The sequence below is a fragment of the Grus americana genome, chromosome 15 (assembly GCF_028858705.1).
Source record: "Grus americana isolate bGruAme1 chromosome 15, bGruAme1.mat, whole genome shotgun sequence".
Classification (NCBI taxonomy): domain Eukaryota; kingdom Metazoa; phylum Chordata; class Aves; order Gruiformes; family Gruidae; genus Grus; species Grus americana.
This window is the reverse complement of record NC_072866.1, coordinates 17,022,024-17,043,336: the sequence shown is the minus strand read 5'-3', so window position 1 is coordinate 17,043,336 and position 21,313 is coordinate 17,022,024. Positions and strand designations below refer to the sequence as shown.

Below are 21,313 nucleotides of genomic sequence, written 5' to 3'. Positions count from 1 at the left end.
AGGGCTGCCAGGGACCAGCAGGACACCCCAGGATTAAACCGTGCCAAGTCGGAGAGGGAATGTAACATGCAGAGGAGACAAAGCAGGGAGGAGATCAGCAGAAGGTCACTAGCAGCGATGATCGGCAGGAATGGGGGGTTCTTGCTGTCTGCTTTAGGCAGCCTGAATTGAGCTGCGGTTCGGAGGCTCGAGACCAAACGCCCAGGTCCCCTGCGTAGGGACTGCAGAGCCAAACAACAGGTAGAATTCAGAGCATTTAGCCAGCAGTTCACAGACTATAACCCAAGCTACCAAGTAGATTTCAATTCCTAAGAAAACAGCAAATTCAGTAGAGGTTGGCTCTGCATCCCCATCATCCCGCTTTCCCGCCCTTCCGTGCTCTACGGAGTCCGTGTGAAGCAGTCAGGCCGAGCGTGATCACACACGTCTCCCGGGGGCACTGAGAGGGGCAGAGAAAAAGCCAACGCGATTTCATTTTTGAATTTGAGTTTACATTCATGGCAAAGTTTCCACAGCGATCTCCCAGCTGGAGTGACGATAACGAGTTGTCATGCGTTTAATGGATCGTACCTGTTCCGTTAAAGCTAAAGAGGTTACTGCGAGCCAGTGGGCACCTTCGCTTCTGGGGCGGAAAAAGCCCCAAACTTCAAGCTGATACCAAACACTGGATTGAAAATAAATACGTAAACGAATAAATAAAACCCTTCTTCCTTCTAACAAGGAGGGCAGTGAAGAAGAGCATCCGCATCCTCCTTCTTGGCCTTGAGAGAGACCTTTCATGTTCGGTCGGTACCTCGATGGCACACCCCGGGCAGGGGCTTCTGATCTCTGCGGCTCCGCAGCGGGACCGGGAGCCTTAAACAGCAGCTCCTGGTCCCCGTGTCCCCTGGCTGCAGCCGCCTCTTTCACAGCCGTGACAGCATCAGCAGGCACACTGCGATGCACACACGCATCTCAAAGGCCTTTTAACCTAATCCATATTTATAGATCATCTTAATTAAGTATATACTGGGAAACCTTTGTTTTGCCGTTGGTTGTTTGCACTGGCTCAATCAATTCTAATTGCATCTATGCGGATTATAAAGTGGGCGGCAACTTGTGTCAGAACCACTGTGATTTCTTTAAATTAACCCAAGGTAACGTGACATGTTCCTGATAAACGCAGTAATAGCAGCAGGCGAGTGCGTGGCTGCAGATGCGTAGACATGCCCTGGAATCGTCATTCTGAGAAAAACCCCCAAGACAGGGATTTGCTTCGAAATTTAGTTCAGATCCAGTTGACAAGGAGTCGATTAGCTTCCCAGCGAGCACATGCAGCACTGTCTTGTTTGCTGCAAGAGAAAACAAACAAAATGTCAATAAAAAATTACCTCTTTGCCAGAGGGTTTCAACACAATTCAAGTAAAGAAATAAAGCTGTACATTCTGTGTTGCTCTAAAAAAGCCACAGGTCTAGCGCCTCAATGTATACCAAGGTAAGCGCATTTTTCATTCCCTAGCCCACTCTCTGTCTCATCTCATTTGCTTTTTCTGCAAAATGAAGAACAAACCCACACAAAAATGCTGAATTCCCAGCCTGCGCGGCTGACTAAAGGCTGTGTGTTTAGTCCAAAGGAGTTATACTAAGAAAAGTCAGTTGAGAAATGAAGTGCCCTCCCAGAGCGAAGAGCAAACAGAAATGGGGGACAAAAATAACTCTTTTTTTAAAGCTGTAGTTTACAGTCAATGGAATATATTTTGCATTGATGCATATCCTCCTGAAGTCAAAGGGCTGTTTGGATGTGTTTGCTGGCAAAAAAAATCTGGCTTAATGTCTGCAGTTCAACTGATTTTGAATTGGTTGCTCTAACTGTACAGATTTAAATGTCTAAACACCCATCTCGTAGGGGCAAACCTCATCGTTACTTTTCCACGAGCAAGGCCTGCAGTGTCAGCGCTTTCAGAGCGTGCCCAGCCGCCTTTTATACGGTGTGTCAGGGCTTGGGATCCGCACTGGCCCTCTCCTGTCCCAGCCCAGCAAGTTATAGCCACGATTCTCTCTGTTTTTCCTGTAACGCAAAGAGGAATATCCCACGTCTGCCATAGCTTGGGTGAGCAGCGGCATCCTTCCTTGCTCTTGCAAACTTTTTAACAAAGACTTGGAGGCTCCAGGAGAGGGGTCTGGGTTGAATCCTACTGAATTTCTTATTGATTAGTGCGCGCAGCTCTGCGCTCAGATTGCTGTTACCCAGCTCTTCCTTTACAAGACACGCAGACGCCTCACTCGGGGTGTTCGTGCCGCTGCGGGGCCCAGCAATCCCTGCCAGTACCGTGTCAGGGTTTCATCGTGCCTCGCACGCCGGAGAAGTACATTTTCACTGTGGGCAGCAGTAGCCCCTAACACGCTGAAAAACATAGCGTTTTGTCCTCAGCAGTCTTTTCTTTTCCTACCTGCTGATATTTATGTGTCGCTTTTCAAAAAGGTTTCTCTTCGGTCCCATCGCAGGCTGCGCCCGTTGTACCTGCCAGCCAGCCCTCGCGGCGCAGCCGGGTCTGGAGCAGAGCTCCGCAGTCGTGCAGTGGTGCTGGCGGGAACAGCGGCGCGTTGGTGGGAGAAGCACAGCATATCCGACACAATTACAGCAACAGCAGAGTGGAGAAATGTAAATGGGTTGGAGATGCTGAGGTTATCACCCTTATTTTAGTAAAAGCAGCCCACTGATCTTAAACAGCAGGGGTCACAGGCTCGGAGAAAACGAGGATCTCCTGCTGCATCGCCAGCACTGGCTCCTCCAGTTCCTCTCGGTTTCATTCCTTCCAGTCCTGGTGACCCACCGAGCCCTGAAGCCTGGGACAAGCATGAGGCTGAGCCAGAGAGAAGGGCAGGTTCCCTTTCGTCCTGTTATTTGTCTGGAAAAAGGTCTGCCTTGTTCCATGCGCTAAACACATGCACAACAGGCTTTAATTCAACGAGCTCTCCGAATTGCCTGTTTCAATCAGATGATCCTGCTAGTAATGCCAACGCTTATTTGTTTGGGGATTTTTACTTAGAATGTTCCTATTTAATTAATATGTTGACAAACAGTCTTCCATATTTAATTGCTTCCAAAGGAGGAAATTTAATCATGTGTACTTGTTCTGTTTCTTAAACTGCAGTGCTCTGGCAGAGCACACTTCTGCCACATGTGCCTGGAATAAACTCATTTTGACTAGAGGTTACTGTGGATATCTACCATTTAAAATAAAAAGAGGGGGTTAGGTGAATGCAGGAACAGTTAAGTGATGGATAATGGGGATGCGCTGAACTAATTTAATTGGGGATCCGAAGTAATGGACTTGCACAGTATCAAAGACTTTGCAAGCGTAACAGCGAAGCTCCAATTCAATGTCCCTTTTCCCTCTAAATAAATGTACTGATTTATTGCCAGCGCCCGAGATACCGTCCTCTGCGTGGAAGAAAGGGCTCAGTGTCAGGCGGCGGTGCAGGCAGCGAGGACATGTGGAAGGAATTGTAGCTGTGAATATGTAATTCCTGGCCTCTGAATGCTATCTGAGCGTTCCTAGCCTGGAGCGCCCTGAATGGGCCCATTTTCTGTTCTAGACAGTGTGTGTGTTGGCAGAGCTAAACATATCCTCTGCGCTGCCCGAGCGGGGATGCTGGGGAAGTCAGCTGAGAACAGAAAGAAACGGTTGAAAATTTGCTCCCGAGAGGCACGCCGTGAACGTTCCGGAGGGTCCCGTTCTGATTTTATGAGCAGCACCGTGGTCAGACAAGGTGGTCTGACCCACGGCGCCCAGTTCAAGGTCTTTGGAGGCATTATCACAGCCCGACAATGATTTTTACTGCAATATTAGAGATTTGGGGCAACATACTGCATTTTGGTGAGGCAGAAGAGTTGCCATAAGGAAAGCAACTGCAATGCAAAGGGAAGCGTCGTTAGGAAATGGTTCTGATCCATTATTCGGCACAAGAGCTTGAAATACAATCGTCATTAGAGAACGCTTTCCCAGCGAGACTGGAGCACTTCCAGGATGGTGCTGGGGCTCCACGGATTTCATTAGGGGTCCGGTCTGTCCGAGGCCGTGAGGTTGTCCTTCCAGCGCCGGGAAAGGCACCGCCCGGTTTTGGGAGGCAGATTGAGCTAATAAATGTTGTGACTTTTCCACAGCAGGGCACGGTTCATCAGTTTAGGGAAAAAAACCAAAACAGGCCGAGATCTTGGCTCTTTTCTCCTGGAAAAATCAGCAATAGCACTTGAAGGTCTGAGGGGGGTCGGCAGCCTCCTCACCCCCAGCGTCCTTGAACTGTTTCCCAGTTTCGAAGCGCAGCCCTCCCCGGGTGTCTGCCGGGGTAACGTCAGCCGCACGGCGCTTCTCTCCCAGGCTGCTGCTGCGGTGGGAGAGGCGACGGTAGCTCCTCCCGAATGCAGAGCGGGTCTCTCCCGAGAAGGAGCTGCGCGTGCACCGGGCTCCGGGCACAGACAGGAGCTCGTAGCCGGGATGCCTGTGGGGCTGGGCCTGCCTTTTTTGTTGTGCTGTGCCGAACAGCTCTGTGTCCTGGGTGTCCTACAGCTCCGGGGACGCCGGCTGTACGTGACGACAATAAGGATGACGCTGCCTTTGGCCCGAGTGCTCCGCTGTGCTAACGCAGCGCTTGCAGGGTGAGCAGCGCGGTGAGCGTGAGGAGCTGAAGGGCTGAGCACAGCCGGTCCTCGGGGCGCAGAGTGTCCTCGGTGCTGCCAAACCGACTGTAGCGCACCACTAACTTTTGCCTTTTTGTTCGCTGTACCCTTAGATCCTCACGGTTTGGTCGGGTTTTTTAATGCACTAACTTTGGGGTTTATTTCTGCATTTCCAGAGGAAGCCATGAAGTATCACAGCGGGCCTCCAAAGAACGCGTACATGGAGCAGAGCTTCCAGGGCTTGAACCCCGTCCTGAACATCCCCATCAGTGCCGCCCGCGTGGACCAGGCCAAGAGGAACGCGGGGCTCGTGGGCGCCCGGCTGGAAGCCTGGGTGGACTCTCTGGTCGGCAGCGTCTGGTCAGCCGTGGACATCTGCAGCACCGGCCCCACGGCCTGCCCCGTCATGCAGGGCTGCGCCCAGACAGCCTGGAGCTCCCTCAGCCCGGACCCCAAATCTGAGCTGGGCCCCGTCAAACCCGACGGTCGCTTGAGGTAGCACCCGGTACGCTCTCCTCCGGCATAGGTTTTTAAAAGGGAATTTAACCTTGCTCGTATGTGAATCTCGCACCAGATTTCAGAAACCTAAGGGAACGTTTTACTTTTTTGTTACTTATTGCAATATAATTCATTTAAAAAAAAAAAAAAAAAAAAGAAAAAAAGACAAAAAAGTTCTGACAAGGCCTTTGGCACTGCCCTCTCCATCAGCTCTGCCAGCAGCAGCCCCCGTAGTGCTGCAGCTCCCATGTCCCGCGCCCGGCTGTGCCGCACCCGCCGCCTCTGTGGCATCCGAAACAGCGGCAGCAAGCCGTGGAGAGGGCAGTGAAGGAGCAGCTGCTAGAAGTGTTTTTTAAAAATAAATTTGTCTGTACCTCTGCTGTTTCATAGGCTTTCATTATTTTGCTACCATGAATAAATCACAGCAAAATGCCCTTTCCTGAGGCTTCCTGGGGAGGTCGGTTACTGCAGGCTGGAGCCTGTACGGCCGCGTGACCTCACAGAACGTGAAATCATTGTGGTACGCCCTCACTCGTTTGGGTTTTTTTTTAATAACGCAAATTAATTCTGGACTCAGCTAATGTCTGTTGTTGTCTTAGTTAGAGAAGACGAGCAAAAGCAGAAACTTTCAGATGATTTTCAGAGATTTTTTAGACTAATTTCATGATAAACTCCAAATGGAACCAGTGTTCTGCTATGTTAGTCTTTTCTGTCTCCTGCAGTCAGGTTCAGGGTCTGGGTACTAAGACTATTAGTTTAAAGAACAAAGAAGCGTTTTGGATTTCAGCCCTTGCAAATTGGCAGGTTTTTTCCAAACCCACCAGCACCTAAGTGTTTTTGCAGACTTCCAGCACAGCGAGTGTGTATGCGTAGCTCGGGGTGGGTCGCGATGTCTCTGCTCACACCCTTTGCTGATTTTGCTCGTAAGCTGAGCGGAGTTTTCTTCTCAAGCAGCGGAGCTGCGTGGCACCAGTGAAATGGTAGAATCGGGACCTAAATCTGCAACACCGTGTTTCTTCCCTAATTAGAGTAGCGGCTAGTAAGTCTTAACACTAATTCCCTCCCTTGACGTGGGATGTGCCAGCTCTTCGTGAGGAAGGGCCCTCCCAGGCGTGCGCCGGGCGCTGGGCAGGACGGGGGTTCCCGGCTGAGCGTGAAGGAGAGCGGTGCCGTGTTTCTCAGTGCTTTGACTTTATTCTGCCAACAACCCGTACCCGTGCCGTCCTCACAAGTTCTAGCAGGCTGCGTCCTCTTTTAAGTAGGCATGTTTTGCATCATTTTAAGCTGCATTTTCTACGGTAGGAAAAAAATTCATTTACATTCCAAGTAGTTTTTAAAATATAGGTTTTACATGCAAATTCATCTCCAACTAATGCATTTTACATTAGCATAAAACATGCACTTTGTTGTTGTTGCTGTGGTAATCTCTTGTTAACAACGTAACCCAAAAAGGCTATTAAAAGCTGTTGGGTTAATTAGGGGAAAAATCCTGTTGATGTAATAAAGGTACCTGTTTACCCTTCTGTGCGTATGGCTAACTTTCTGGTGATGAGAGTTAAGCGTCCGCATCAGGAGGGAAATAGAGCCTTAAATCATTCCGTAATCGCATCTCGCAGAAAGGTTGAATTCCCTTTTAAACAACAGTTGCAAGATGACCGTAACACGCAGATCCCGGTGGCTTGTAGTATCTCTCTCCATAGTGTTGGTTTAAAGCTACTTGCAGTTTGCTTTGGACTTGAATCGCGGTGTCAGCTGTGCTGGCATTAAGGCAGAGCATCGAAACGTTTATCTGGCACAAAAATGGATGCATAGAAGGAACAATTTAGGTATTTATTATTTATGTTTTAGTCAATGACTAATTAGTAGGTGCTGCTTTTGCAGCTTGAAGATTATGTTATCTTACTAACTGAAGCTGCCTTTATTAAGAAAAGGCCTTCCTCCCCTCACACCTCCCTTCCTTTTTTTGTCTTGAGTTTGACAGTCCCAAGAGCCGTAGTTTTAGGAGAGCTCGTAGCGATGAGAGCTGGTTGGAACACTGCAGTCACGACACTGTTCCAGCTTTTCAACCAGCTCTGGAGGCAAGCGTGTTTAAAACCAACGTTGCCAACAGGTTTATATAGTAGAAACACAGTGTTATTACTTATTCAGTAGGGGTTTTTTTAACAGTGCTTGGTTTTAATCTAACATTCCTTCGTGAAGTTCAGATTTTCTGGGGACCTCCAATCCTCACTGTGAAATCCAGGGCTTTAGTCACACTGATGCAACGGCAGCTGCACGGTTCGAGCCCTGCAGATTAAATGAAGAACATCACATTTAGGGCACGCAGGAAAATTCGTTAACGACCCTAGTCAGTGGTTGTTCTCTGTAAGACTACTGGGGTAGTCGCAGAACCTTCAGTCCTTTCCGCACGTAAGCGTAGGTATCGGGGTGCGCCCACACACGCTCATGTGCAGATAACTTGGGGTTTAGATTTGCTACTTTTCTTATTCTTAAGCAGGAATGTTTTTAAGTGCTTTGTTGGTAAGTTTTCATTATTAACTAGACCAAACAGAAGGTGGCAACAATCCCGTCTTTTGTTGTTAGAAGAAAATCCGCCACTTTTATCATTTAAAACGCAAGGTGCAAATTATTTTGTTTTAGTACAAAAAAGGGAAGGAAAACAAATGGTTGCTGATATATCTAGTTACATAGTATCCTAGGTTTAAAATATCTCGACACAAAATTTATATTAGTTTATTTTCTGAATGACAAAAAGCATCTGCACCAGGAGGGTTTGTAGCAAGCTGGCAATCCCAGCGCTGCTGTGACAGCATGCGATGTAAAACCGAAGAGGCTGGTCCTGCGGTCCTTTCGCAGGCAAAGCTTCCGCGCAGCGCTGATGCTGAGTAAGGACTTCAGAGTCAAGCCCGGCACAAATAAAAGGGCGACGGCGTGCTCTGAGTCAATACTGTCTGTGCTTGACGTCATCAGAGGACGAGCTGCCCTGTTTGGAACATCATCTGGGGGCAGTGTCAAGCTTTGGACCCAAGCGACAAGCTCTGCTATAGCTATTAACATGCAGGCACAGACACGGGAGTTACACCATATGGGACGCTGTGTCTGAGTTACAAAGTGCCGTAGTTGTGAGGAAAAACCATGGAAAGCAAGACTCTGCATCAGGGATCAGAGCTCGCTCCAAGCCGACGCTGTGGTAGCGCTGCTGAGACCGACGTCCTGCTTGGTGGCTTTTCTGGTTCTGAAACGGCAGGGCCTGGAGCCCGGGATGAATGTTACCTGTTGTTAGAAGAGAATAACTTCACAGATCTTACATTTGGTGAAAAGGAGAATTCAGAGCAGGGACCCACGGTTCGTACAAAACAGGCGCGTTACGCATCTTCATTTGAATGTGCACGTGTTACTTTCCAGTCACCCTGGCTAGTCCTTCCTGAACAGGACTCCAGCCGAAAGCCAGTTTTGGTCAAAATCCCTTTCTGTGGGAGAGGGGGGTGTTTCTAAATGCACGCATTTGTTCTCCGTGTGCAATGCTTTGCTCGTTTAAATTCCCTGCCCGTTCTGCGCCACAGCCGTGTACCACTTCTGCGATCAATCGCTGTTACACAGAAAGGGAGTGTGGCAAAACGCAGAGCATCTGCATGCGTGATTTAATGAATGATGTCCAAAGTCAGTCTTAGCATTACGCAAACCTGTTTATATGGTAATGTTAAACCTTGAGGCTAATAGAAATAGCTCAAATGACAGTTTATTTTCAGATTCGTCCAATTCTTTCTTTGATGACATTTGGACATTGAGTAGTAATATTTGTATTTTCATTTTCTGATATTCAAGGGTTTTTTAGAATTGAAATTATGTCTTTTTTGTGCTCTCGGCAAGCAGAGAATTTTAACAATTCCTTCACGATGGCAAGTGTTATACAGGGAAGCCCATCTGTGTCTCTGTTGTTAAGCCTTCGTTATTGCTGAGCCTAGAGATACAGGAATGTGCATTCGTGTGTTGCAAATTGACTTTCCTAGGTATTGGCTTCAGTGCACAACGCATGTACGGTTGTTTAACGGCATATTAACAATGATCCGGCAGCACCTTCGAAAGGACCAACTAACGTGTATTCACCTTCTGTCCATCTCCTACAGCACTAATTGCAATACTAACGAAGTCTCCATCACTCTTAGCTACGATTATAGTGAACAGAGTAGTGAAGTCAGTGAATCAGAACTGGGATATTCTAAACCTGAGCGAAGGGAGGGGTGAAGGGTAAAGAAGATGCCAAAACTTTGTAAAAGTTTGACACAATTGTGCTGCAACAAACCTTTGAACAAACTGGGCGCCTTCTGCACAGCAAGGCTGAGAAACGCTGATGTTGTGAGATCTCAGCTTTGACTTCCCAGATAAAAAGAAAACAAGATCCAGATTTTTATTGTGGCCAGGCAACGAGGACCAACTTCCTGTTGATTTCTGTAGTTCTCTTTCATCACAGCTGTCAGAGAGCTGCCAGCTTGCCGCCGGCTATCACACCCTCCTCGTTGTCTTCCCAGATCCCAAAGCTCCAGGAATTGGCCACATGAAACCTTGGCCAATTCCACCGCTTTCCGTGGAGCAGGAAATTCTGTACTTGTGTGAGCCAAATCCCTTAGGCTTCTTCAAAAACCCTAGCTGTGGATCGGAAAAGTTTGCGTTTCAGAGCAGCCGGCAGTCAGCTCAGTGCTAACACACGTGAAGGAGCTGGTAAAAGTGATAGCAATTACCTTTTCCTGATTTTCAGGCGTGGGTATTCAATACATGGAATAGTAGGTTTGGTGATTTCAGCAACGGCGTAAGACCAGCCTGGTAGAAGGTGGCTAGTGGTGTTTCCCACTGGCCTTTGCTTCAGTCTGGTTGTGAAAAGGTGATGATCCAGAGGTGCTTTTATTTCTCCCATTGAAGGCCTCCAAGACAGTCGTAAGGATTCGTAGGACATTACATGAACCCCATGTTAAATGACGACTGAAAACGTCATGTAAAAAAGCCTTTCCAGACCAAACCCTCAGGCTTCTGCCAAGACAGCTCCAGGGCTGATGCCCACAGAGAGGGTAGGAGCGATGGCGGGGACAGGACGCTGCCCGAGCAGGAGTGCCAGGGAGCCGGAGCGCCTGCCTCCAGAGCCCTGCTGCAGCCAGGCACAGAGGAGCCAAACAAACGTTTGGGTTAAGGGCAGCGAGGGAGAATTTGTAGGGAAATACCTGGTGTCCTGTAGACTCTTCAAGAGCGAGCCAACGCTCTGGTTCGTAAGTCCCTTCGACGGCGCAGAGTAGAAGAGGCTGGGGCCTTTGCGAACCTCCCCACCACCATCACAGCAAGGGAAGGGCGAATCAGGCTGAGAGCGTTTACAGTTGCGGCAACAAGACCTTACAGCCCGTGTCGCCCAGGACCACGGTAGCGTTAGGCTGCTCCAGTTCAGTGTGGCGCTGGCAGCGATTAACCCTCGTGATGTGATACTGCGGGTCCCGTGTTGATGTTGCTCCTTGATGCTATCAGTAGCGTGTAGCTCACTCTCTGCTCTTTGCTTCTGCCTTGGTTACCTTCTTTTGCTCATGGGTGCTATCACAGCTGCTACCTCACTGTGTCTGCAAACACGTTTACCTGATAACAACAAAAAAAGGTACCAGAAATCTCCTTGAACTGAATGTACAATCTATGCAAATTCTCTTTCTACTTTGTTAAACCCTAGAAGTATTACTTGTAACCTTGCCAAATAAACAGCAAGATACTGTACAGGTGCCTCTGATAACAGAGTGACAATTCTAGGCGCGGTTCATCGCGCTGCATTTGTATATTGTAATGACTTGACGTGTCTTTGGTTCTGTTGTAATTAACACCCTCGACTGAGAAGATCGCAATCTCTTGCTAGGGGAGCACCTTCAGTTTGCTGGGAATATATATTCTGGAGGAGGATGTCTATGGCGTTGCATTTTCTTTTCCTGCTTACATCCAAAAGAAGGCGCAGACCTGCTGGCCAAGATCAGGATGTTGTTTCAGATTTCCCTTGGGTGAATCCGATCAGCTTTGGATTGCTCGGTGTCTGTTCCCGTTGTGGCACCCAGTGTGTTGCCCCTTAAAGGAAGCCTTACTTTCATCCTTTCTAAATGTGGCCTTAAACGGTGTTAGGAAGTTAGGTGGTGTCTGTGTCTTGCTCACTTTTTCCGTTTGTTGTTGAAGGAATAAAAGGCACCTTGAGATTTCTATTACAGCTCTGTTGTGTTGCTGTCAGCTTACACTTCACAAACACAATAGAAATTGCTTACAAATGCAGTCTTTAAGGGAAGAAAATGACCTTCCCTTTGGGCAAAAGGAAGGCTCAAACGTTCGTATAAACCGTAGGAAATTACGAGCTCTGTCTTTTGCAACTCACTGTAGATAGGGAAGGTTGATTTAATTACCTACGAAGTACAAACTTAATAACTTTTAATTTATCTTCAGACTGTAACAGGACAGACTGTTCTCAGATGCACAAGACAAATTCTGGAGTAATTTCATTCATTTTGACATGGCGTAGTAGCATTCCTTTCAGATTTGTACTGGTAGCCAGGAGAAGATACATCCTCTTAATGGTATGGTCTTACAACCTGAAGAACTTCACCGCCTGGGGCCAGATTCTGAGTGATGTTTGGGAATCTAACGGTACATTTAGGAGACAGAGGAGTCTGGCTCTATCATCAAAGTCATAAATGCATTTCCAAAAATCTGGCTTTTGGAGCTTCACCCAAAGGTTGTCAAAGTCAGCAGAAACCAAGGACTTCTGCTACGGCTTGGATCTCTTGGGTTTCTTTAATACTTTTCTCCATGGAGAACTGTTGCGTTTCAGTAGCACCAATATTCCCGGCAGGCTGCAGTGCTTTTAGGAGTCCCACATCCTATCCTGTTTTGGTATTCAGAGGCGGATACAACCCACAGGCAACTGGGTTTACTTAGAAAACAAGATTTGTGAAACAAAAAAAAAAATTAATTCGAGTTAATGAAATGGTTTTTCTGACTTTGTCATTTTGGTTTTGGGTTGGGTTGATTGGATTTTTCTATTGCCTAACGTAGTCCATAATAAGTTATTCCTATTCTGTCATTTTCAAAGACTGGTGGTAATATAGTTTTAAGAAATAACTATTTTGTTATAGATCATTATATGCATAAAACTGTACAGAAATATTTTGTAAGCTATTGAATAAGAAAAAAGAAAACCATGTATATACAGCAAAGTTTAAAAAAAAATTGGAAATTCAAATGGAACACACTGAAAGATGTAGATATTTTGCTATTTATTTAAAGGAGTATTTTATGAGATATTGAAATGTCTTAAATTGACCGGTAATCAAAGTTCAAAGTCAGAATGCTTTTCTTGTAGTAGAATGTGATTTTCAGCAATTATTGCACTACCCGTTTTTGCACCCTTTTGTCTTTCATTTAGCAGAAAACAATGTGCCTTAGCTGTATTCTTTGTCAATGGGAGTTTGGTTTTTTGTCCGACAAAGCAAATTTTTTTGCAGAAAAAGAAATGGATGTATTAAATACTGTATTATACCAAAAACACTGCAGTTGTATATAAATGCTTTCTGTCATACTGTGTTTTCAGATGCAGAATTTTAAAATAAAAAAAAAAAAGGCTGTCTTTAGGAATAGATGTGCACCTCGTATTGTTTTCAACCCCACTAACGTAAGTCTTTATTTCAAAGAACTGTGCTGGCTTGGTCATATTGAGGAAGAAAAGCGGGACGAAGCAGTACCGATGGGTGATGCCGGTGCTGATGCCGGCGCGCTGCCCGGTCCGGCAGTTCTCCTTGTGTTCCAACTGGGACGACTGCTTTCGGGCCAGATCCTCCCCGCCTTTGCCAAAGGTGTCAGGGAGCGGCAGGCAGAGGGGGCAGGAGGGATTAACAGGGAGCTTGACTTGGGTCTCTTTTCTGAAGGCCATTAACTAGGAGGAGCGTTGGAGCGGTTTCTTCCACGCATCCCCAGAGCGTGCCTCACCCCAAAGGAAAGGACGGAGTCCTGGGCATGGGATCGGCCGCCGGGTGCAGAAATGGAGCAAGCGTTAGGGCTGATGCACGGCAAACTGCGGGCCCTTTGCTGAAGGGATGAGCTCAGAAAGACACATCTCCTCCGTGGTTCCCCCCGTGGATTTCAGACCCAAACCAGGCGTTGCCTAACGTTCACCCAGTACGAACACTGTAATTTATTTTCTTAACCACAGGCTCCACTCAGAGGACTGATTCCTTAGAGCTGCTTCCGTGGGTGCAATGGGGAAAAGAGAGTTAAGTTCTCCTACAGGCGGGTGATCGGTATCTTTAGCAGCGCGATGTACCAATCCTCATGATGTATTGGAGGGTTGTCTCCTAGCGCTGCTTTTTGATGTGGGATGCTTGAAAAAAACTCCTTGATGACCTTCCAAAAGTCTTTGCCAGCACCAGGAGCCTGCGTGACTCTTTCATGCACCCCCAAGCAGTGCTGCAGGTTCTCTTGGCAGCCAGAACTGCTTTTGATCTTGTGTTTTCTTTTCACCTGCTGTTCAGGAATTCCACTTTTTTGGCACTTAGCTGCAATGAGGTCTGTTAAAACACAGGAGGGAACACAGTGCTAATATTTCAGTCCTGGCACAAAGGAAAGATTTTCTGTGCAAGGGAAAAAGCCGGGGGGGAGGGAGAGAGAAAGACTGCGCTCTCCGTTCTGAAGCCTGGTTTTATTTATAGATGCTATAAGAAGTATGCTGCTTTTTGCTGGCTTACTCCTCATCCAGCTGCTAATACTCATGGCATATTAAAAAAAGCTCAAGCTTAGTTTTAATTATCTCCAAATGTGTCATTGACCGCTACTTTAAAGAAAAGAGACCCCCCAAAAAAAAAAAAAATACAGCATCAAGCTACCAGGTGCTCCCGTGTTCTGTTTTCTTTGTGGACTTCAGCTAGAATGTGCACGCTCTTTGAGGCTATGCACAAAAATCCCCACGCGTCGTGGCAAGGTCTGAGCTGCCGACAGCGTCGTGCTGGCTTGAAAGACTCTGTATCTCTGTCTGCTCGAGACGATAGCGCCATCGCATTTTTGCATCTGCCATGCCGAATCCGTCTTGATTGTAATTAATATTTATAGAGTGTAGAACACGGTTAATTCACGGTAATGACACAAAAGTTACTGCAGAGCGGTTTGCCAGCAGGCAGGCACGGTAAACCAAGTGCAACAGGAACGAGATATTTAATTGCCTTGACAATAGGGATTTCGTTTCAGTGCCCGGATATTTGCCATTTCTTCATCCGTTACTAAAGAATCTCTAGCCTGTTTTCTGAAAATCAGAAACCGTTAGTAATCTGAGGCTTCACAAATGCAAACAGCTGTAGATCTTTGCTGTCTATTAATGATTAAAAAGCGGGAGATTCAGGAGGTTCTACTGCAGATAAAACCAGACAGGGATGGCAATTTTTTTATGAAAGATGAGCTGGGCTGTTCTGGTGCCAACTCAGCGCTTCGGCGTGGGCTGCCCCTTCAGCCGGCTGGAGCCCTGGGGCAGGGCTGTGAAACGGGGCACGGCTGCGGATCCTGCCCAGCTGAGGAGGGGCTGATCCGGGCGCTGGGGGAATCGGGGGGCACCGGGTTCAGACACCGAGTCGCCTTTGCCAAACACCGGTTGGCTCTGGGCACCTCGCAACCAAAGCCCTTTCACACCAGGATCCTAATTTCGTGGGCAGGGAGTTTCAGGTTAACTTACTAATTGTATTAACGCGAGCCAAAAGGGCGCTGCGTTTTGCAGCTTTAAGCCTGATCCAGCCTCTGGTTGCGACCCTCTTCTAGAAAAGGCCAGACTGGACTTTGCAGCTTCAGCCGCAGCCTGATGCACACGTCTGCTGTGCAGCAGTGCCTGCCCCGTCCTGGGGAAGCGTTTGGGTCCGCAGCGTCTGTGCGTGAGGGATCCGACGCTGTGGCCTCTGCCGGGTCTTCTGTCAGCTCAAGTGGAAGTTAAAAGACGTTTGAAATGCGGCAGGAATATGGCAGGGGTTTGGGTGCCCAGGTATTTAAGGCATAAACCAGCCAGCTGTGCCTCATCTGCCAACGTAAGTGATAAGACATAAACCACTTTTTCCTTCTTGCCATGAAACATCCGTCCCATTCTTCTGTGCTGGTTTCAGGCTGCCAGTAGTCCCTTCGCCTCCGAATTAACCCCTGGACCCACACACGCCCCACAGCTCCCCCAAGCCACGCGCCGCCCGGCAGCCGCGTTGCTGCAGCCCCTGCAGACCTCCGTGGCAGAGCGCGGCTGCAGCGGGCAGCACCGGTGGCACGCAGCCGCCTGGCCTCGCTAGCCTGACGGGAGCTTCGCCCCGTCCACCGGTGCAGGGTGCCAGTAGCGGCAGCTTGCATGAAGTATAGACCATCTAGAACAGCCACATTTTGAAGTCAAACGAAGGCACAGGCCAAATGTAATATTTATATATGAATGTACATATATATATATATATAAAAATACATATGAATATCTGTGTATATATATGTGAAATCAGAAGTGCAGAATAATTCTGGTGGGCAGGACTCTGGAGAAGCCACGTGAGCCCGCCTGAAGCCAGGCCAGGTCACCCTGAAATGCGGGACGTGCTCTCTTCCACCCCGGACTGTCCAGGCTGGATGCCCCCGTCCCAGCCCTCAGGGACGAGGATGGGGCCGACACCGTCCCACCGCTCGCCGACCGATGCTCCGTAGAGGTGGAAGCGCCTTTCCAAGCGCCTCCGGTTGACCCCCCCATTGCCTCAAAACCGCCTGCACAGCCGCCGCAGCCCTTCGCAGGGCTCTGGGCTGTTTTGGGCTGCCCCAAGTCTACCCGTCCGTCCTTTTCCCCTTTGGAGCCACGGCAGCTGGGAGAAGGAGCGCGATGCACGGCCGCGTCGCTGCGCAGTCGCGGTCAGAGGGTGACGGGGCTGCAGCCCACACGCTGAACTCACGAGTCCGATGGCTGCTGGAGAAACTTGTTACAAACAGGTTTTTCTTTTTATTGTTGGGTCAGTTTGGTTTGTGGGTTTGGGGTTGGTCGCTTTTGCAGGGAGAGGTTGTTGGGAGGGTTTTTTTTTTTTTTTTTTGTGGTTTGGGGTTGTTTTTTTTTAACTTCACAGCCTGGACAGCGGGTCAGTCTGGTGGGGCTCCACACACCCCCCAGGCACTGCAAGGGGCAGGTCAGAGCCTCCCGGACAGCCCCGCCAGGTGACCGACAGCGAGCAGGGCGGTACAGGAAGGCTCTGCTCAGTCCCTGTGCGTCCGGACCCGGTCAAGGCGTGCGACGTTGCAGCCCCGTGCTCCACCAGCCACTCTCAGGCTCTGTTTGTATTTCCACGGCCCGTAAGTCATCCTAGAGCGGGTAGCAGGGCTGCGATAGAGCAACCTCTTCCCAAGGCATTTTAGTGTTGCACAATGTATAGCCTCCAAGCAGGAGCAGTATTTCACTTGTATAAATGAGTTAAAATAATTTACTCCTCTTAGTCTGCTTCTATAATTGTTTTTTTTTTTTTCCCTAACTCGGTCTTGCATAATAATAAAAGAGATTTGACTAGAAACATAAAGTACATTTTAATGCGATCTCATTTATGCAAGTCTATCACTGGATACATATGGCAAGGAAATGAAAGTATTCTTATAACAGATTAATAGCCAAGATCAAATTTTTCACTTTCTAATAGAGTCCGCCTATATGTGCTTTTAATTCCTCGCTAAATTTAAATTTAAAAGGGCCTTTTTGTGCATTGAAAGCAAGTCACTGCCTGCCACCTAACCCCGATTTTCCATTACTGCTCACTGATGGTTTGCATTCATTAGCGGACAACGGCTCTGGCCCTGGCCTTCAGAGCCAGAAATGACTTTTTGCCTCCAGGAAAAAAGAAAAAGTGAAGTGAGCTGATTTCCAGCAGCCCAGCCCCAGCCGGACCTGCCAAGGCGGGCGTCCGGGGAGGGACAGCGCAGGGGACCACTGTGCCCATCACATCACGCAGCGGGGACGCAGCCGTGCCCTTGCCCACGCGGGGAGCTGAGCTCTTCCTCCAGACAGCTTTGCAAAGAGTAAGATATGACAAAAAAAGGAGGAGTATCCCCTCCCGGCGCCAGGTGGGCGGAGGGCAGCGGCACAAAGCTGCTGGTGATGCTCTGAGCTGGCGCGCTCGGTCTGTGCGTGCACCAACCAGCCCCGGGCGTGCAGAGCGCACAACGGGTGAGGGCCCCGGCTCCAGGCTGCGTTATCCAGAGCAGCCAGCCAGCAAAAATGTTTACGTGATTTATATACCGAACCAAGGTAACGGGCTGGGGAAAGCGTAACGGGGACCTGCAGTACGGGGAGCAGACCTGCGCAGACCTTACCCCTCCCAGACCATTAATGCAATGTCTGAATGGGTTTAAAAGCATGAGCTTTCTTTCCAACATTCCCTGTCGGGAAGCTTTTCTCTCTGATTTAGACCTTCTCTCCGTAGCGCCGACAACTCCTTAACCTGAGGTCTGCCGGACCACCACCTCCCGTTCCCCCGTCTCTCTTTTGGGGTGCCAGCGCTCGGCTGCTTGCTGAGTCTGAGTTGCACCACGGTCCCTTTCTTCTATACAGGCAGGTGAGTGCTGAATTAATCTGTTCAGTCATTTAATTAATTAGCATAAGTTAAACTGGTATCAGGATAAGAATGCCTTACGGAGCAGCACAAACTGTATACTTTTTACATAGTATGCCTTAGCGTGTGTGTGAATCAGCACCAAGGTGAATGTAACGCTGCGTATCCAGTCCGTGAACTGCCACTGATTTGTACCAGCTGGCTCTTGATCCAGCCTCAAAAGCAAAAATTCTTTTTATTTTTTTTTTTTTCCCCCCCACATTTGACTGGCCTTGAAGATGTTATAAAACAAACCAAGAAATATCATCAGGAGACTAACACAGCAGCGACGCTCCGGGTTTATTTTTAGCCCAGCTCTACGCCTGGTGCAGCTCGGCTGGTGCCCAACGTGCGTCACATAGAACTGAAGGAATCTGAAAGTGGCACTGCCATAATTGAACCCAGAACCCCCCAAAACCCCCTTTCTCGTCCTTACCAACGGCAGATCGAGAGGCTGCCAGGGGCAGCGGGTCATGCTCCCTTCAACCCACAAAGGAGATTTTGGGGGGGGGGGGGAACCCTTAAACCACCTGTGTTGGAAGTGCTGCCTGCCTCGCCCTGCTCCCTGGGCACGGAAAATGAGAAGGGACGGTCGGTTTAACACCTTAACAACAGATTTACCCTTAAAAGAGCGGCGGCTGCAGAGCTGAGCCCGGAGCCGGTCCCGCTGCCGCGCGCTCTGCAGCCCACCGGCCCTTCCCAAATCTCGGCGCTGTCACCGCACTTGGCTGCTTGGTGCCTCTGGGCTGATTAATTATTAAAAAACTAGGGCAAGATGAGAAACAGTGAGGCAGCGAGTTGAGTCTGGCTGGGGATGAACGAGCGGTTTGGACCAGCGTGGCGCTGCCCCAGCCCAGGGAAAGCCGGGCGAGATTTGTTCCTCCTGCCAGGGGCCGCGGGGAGCATGGACCCCGGGGAGCGGAGTGGGGGACGTGGAGCTCCCTGTCCCAGGTCACCCCCTGCCATTTGCCGCTAGGAGAGCCCGTAAAGCGACGGCCAAGGCGACACACACAGACAATCCACGCGTGGTTATCCAGCCCCAGGGCTGCGCGGGACCCGCAGATGCTGCAGGCAGGGGAGTCGCTGCCACCCAGAGCAGCTCTGTCCCCCCAGGGAGCTGAGGCTGCTCGGCTCAGTTCTTCTCTTGGTTCCCTTTCCAAACGAGCTTCATATCCATTTGCAAGTGATTCATTCCACGCTTCGCAAGTGGTTCTCCTCCCACAATTAGCAGCAGGACTAATTCAGATGAGTTAGGCTGCAGGTGTGTTTAAAGGAATTTTTTTCTGACACGCTGGAAGAACGGCAGCGCCACGGAGCAGATCCCGTCCGTGCAAGGGGTTGGTGTCGGCACGGGGCCCATGCAGGGCTCCAGACAAGCCTTGAAGGTCTCCTCTGGAGTGTTTCAAAATAAGGGGGGGGGGGGGGGGGGGGAGGGGAGGAGACACAATTGCTTAAAGGCAAATGAAAGCAGCTGAAGCGCATGCTAAAAGCAGAGCATAGTCTGCAAGTGTGGGGGATTTTTGTTTGGTTTTGTTTTTCTCTAATTCCGAGGGTTTTTTTCTCTGGGGGCTCAGTGGGAGAAGGTGACGGTGGGTGGATGGGCTCAGCCTTTGGTGGGCGAGGGTCTACACCCCCTCCCGTGCAGGTGCTGTTAGCAGAACGACTTTGAACAGCATGAACTCGTCCGTGTTGGGCCAAACCCTTTCACTTTGCTCAGCCCCACAGAATGTGTCAGCGATGTGTAATACCAGGGAATCCCATTTCCTTCTGGATTTCAGCAACGTTGGGGTTGGAATTACCTGGTGGCGCGGGGTTTAACGCATGCCTTTCAGCAAAACACTGGTCAATGCTCGCATGAGAAAACTCCCTCCTGAGAGAGGTTTCATCAGGAGCTTGGGAGTTTGGCTCACTGTACGACTTTTTAACTGCTGGAAACAAGCCCTGCTGAGTGACAGCGCTGTCATCTCCAAACCCAGCCGGGGACCAGCTGCAGCCCCAGGAGACACTGCTGACAGACCTTTTGGAAGGCTGCACGCCCCCCCCTTTGCTAGCTGGGGACCCCAAGCTGCGCTCCTACAGCCAGCGCCTGGGGCTGGCGCACCGCCCGGCAGGGCTGAGCCCCACAAAAGTCCTCCTTGCTCTGCTGGGACCTTGTTCCTCAGAGCTCCGTGCCTGCCGCCTGGGGCACCCCGTGGGAGCGCAGCCCCACAAGCCTTGGGCTGGCACGGCCGAGGCTCGGGGCTGTCCCGCCGCCCGCAGCCCCCGTGCAAACCCCCGTGAGCCCTGCACGTGGCTTCTTCACGGCGGGTAACGCCTGCCGCGGGCCTCGCTCCAGAGGAATGCTTCGCTGCGCTTAATTAAATCAGATGCCCCCCGCTCACCTTTAGACGGGCTTACCCGCCCCCGAGCCCGCACCAAGTCGCTTCAAAAATCACAGCGCTGTTTCGGTTTTGCTCCATATTAAAGGAAATCTCATGTCAAGCTCTTTTGTGATCTAACTTCCCTATTCCATCTTTCTGGAGGTGCTTTGTCACCCATCCATCGCTGCACGGCAAGGGTGGTGAAATGTGGCTACCCACACCGCAGCGCGCCCAGCCACGCACGAAAGTTTCCGGGGAAGGCTCTCTTCTTCTCCCTCGGCTTTGATGCATCGGCAGTTAACGCAGCTGCGCTCGCCGTACGCTGTTACTCAGATTGCATTATTTGTAAGGCCCCGAGCGACTACTCAATAACTGCAAAGTGTTAAATATTACCGTGCACCCCACGCATCGCCCGCAGTCTGCCGCAGCGGGGCAGGGCAGGGAGCGTGCACCAGGACGAGGGACAGAGCGGGAGGGTGCTGGGGACGTGCACGCGTGTACACGCACAGAAAGGGAAGCGGGGGGGAGGAGGTGCACTGAGAGCGGCTTTTGGAGAAAAAAAAATAGGGCTCCATTGCTAGACATTGCACTTCGCTGGGTTGAAGTACACGTTCTGCTGTGTTTAGCTAATGCGCTCCGGAAAAAATTAGGAATTAGTGACTGTGTAGGCATTTGGGCTCAGTATTTGGATGTGCCATGGTCCAGGCACCCTGTTCAAAAGCAACGTGGGTTTAACGCCCAGTATAAGGTGATACAGAGCTTTTGGAAAGTGCTTTCTATCTTATCTCGCCCTCCTCCAGTTTGAATAATAAATTAGGCCCCAGAGAGGGCCGTCAAAGCCCCCAGGCACGGGCACTGGGGCTCGGGGCTGCGGCTGGCCCGGGAAGCGCCGTGGTGAGGGGACGCGGTGCACACCTTGGCACAGTGACAGTCCTTTGGGCGACGGCGGTGCCACGCCAGAGGAACCGCCAGCGAATCTCCCTCTGCCTTCTGAACGGGGCCGGCCGCTCATGGGAGAGCTGTTCCACGTGCGCTCCGGTTGCAGGGCAGCCCCCCGACCTGTCGTCCCGCGGAAGGGCTCAAACATCCCACGGAGCGGCCGAACGGCACCGCGAAGGCTTCCGTCTCCCCGTCTCGTACACCCCCACCCCCGTCTCCCTTCTGTCGCGCCCCCC

The 21,313-nt window shown here is 50.0% G+C and overlaps 1 protein-coding gene across 2 annotated transcripts in view; it reads left to right on the top strand.

The window, feature by feature from the left end:
- XYLT1 (xylosyltransferase 1) overlaps positions 1-12,861 on the top strand; it is a 200,345-nt gene extending 187,484 nt beyond the window's left edge. For both annotated transcript variants that reach the window (XM_054843079.1, XM_054843078.1), the window contains one exon: positions 4,837-12,861. In XM_054843079.1, the coding sequence (XP_054699054.1) occupies positions 4,837-5,159 (323 nt within the window). In that variant the 3' untranslated portion in view covers positions 5,160-12,861. The remainder of the gene's footprint in view (positions 1-4,836) is intronic.
- Positions 12,862-21,313: the final 8,452 nt, after the last annotated feature.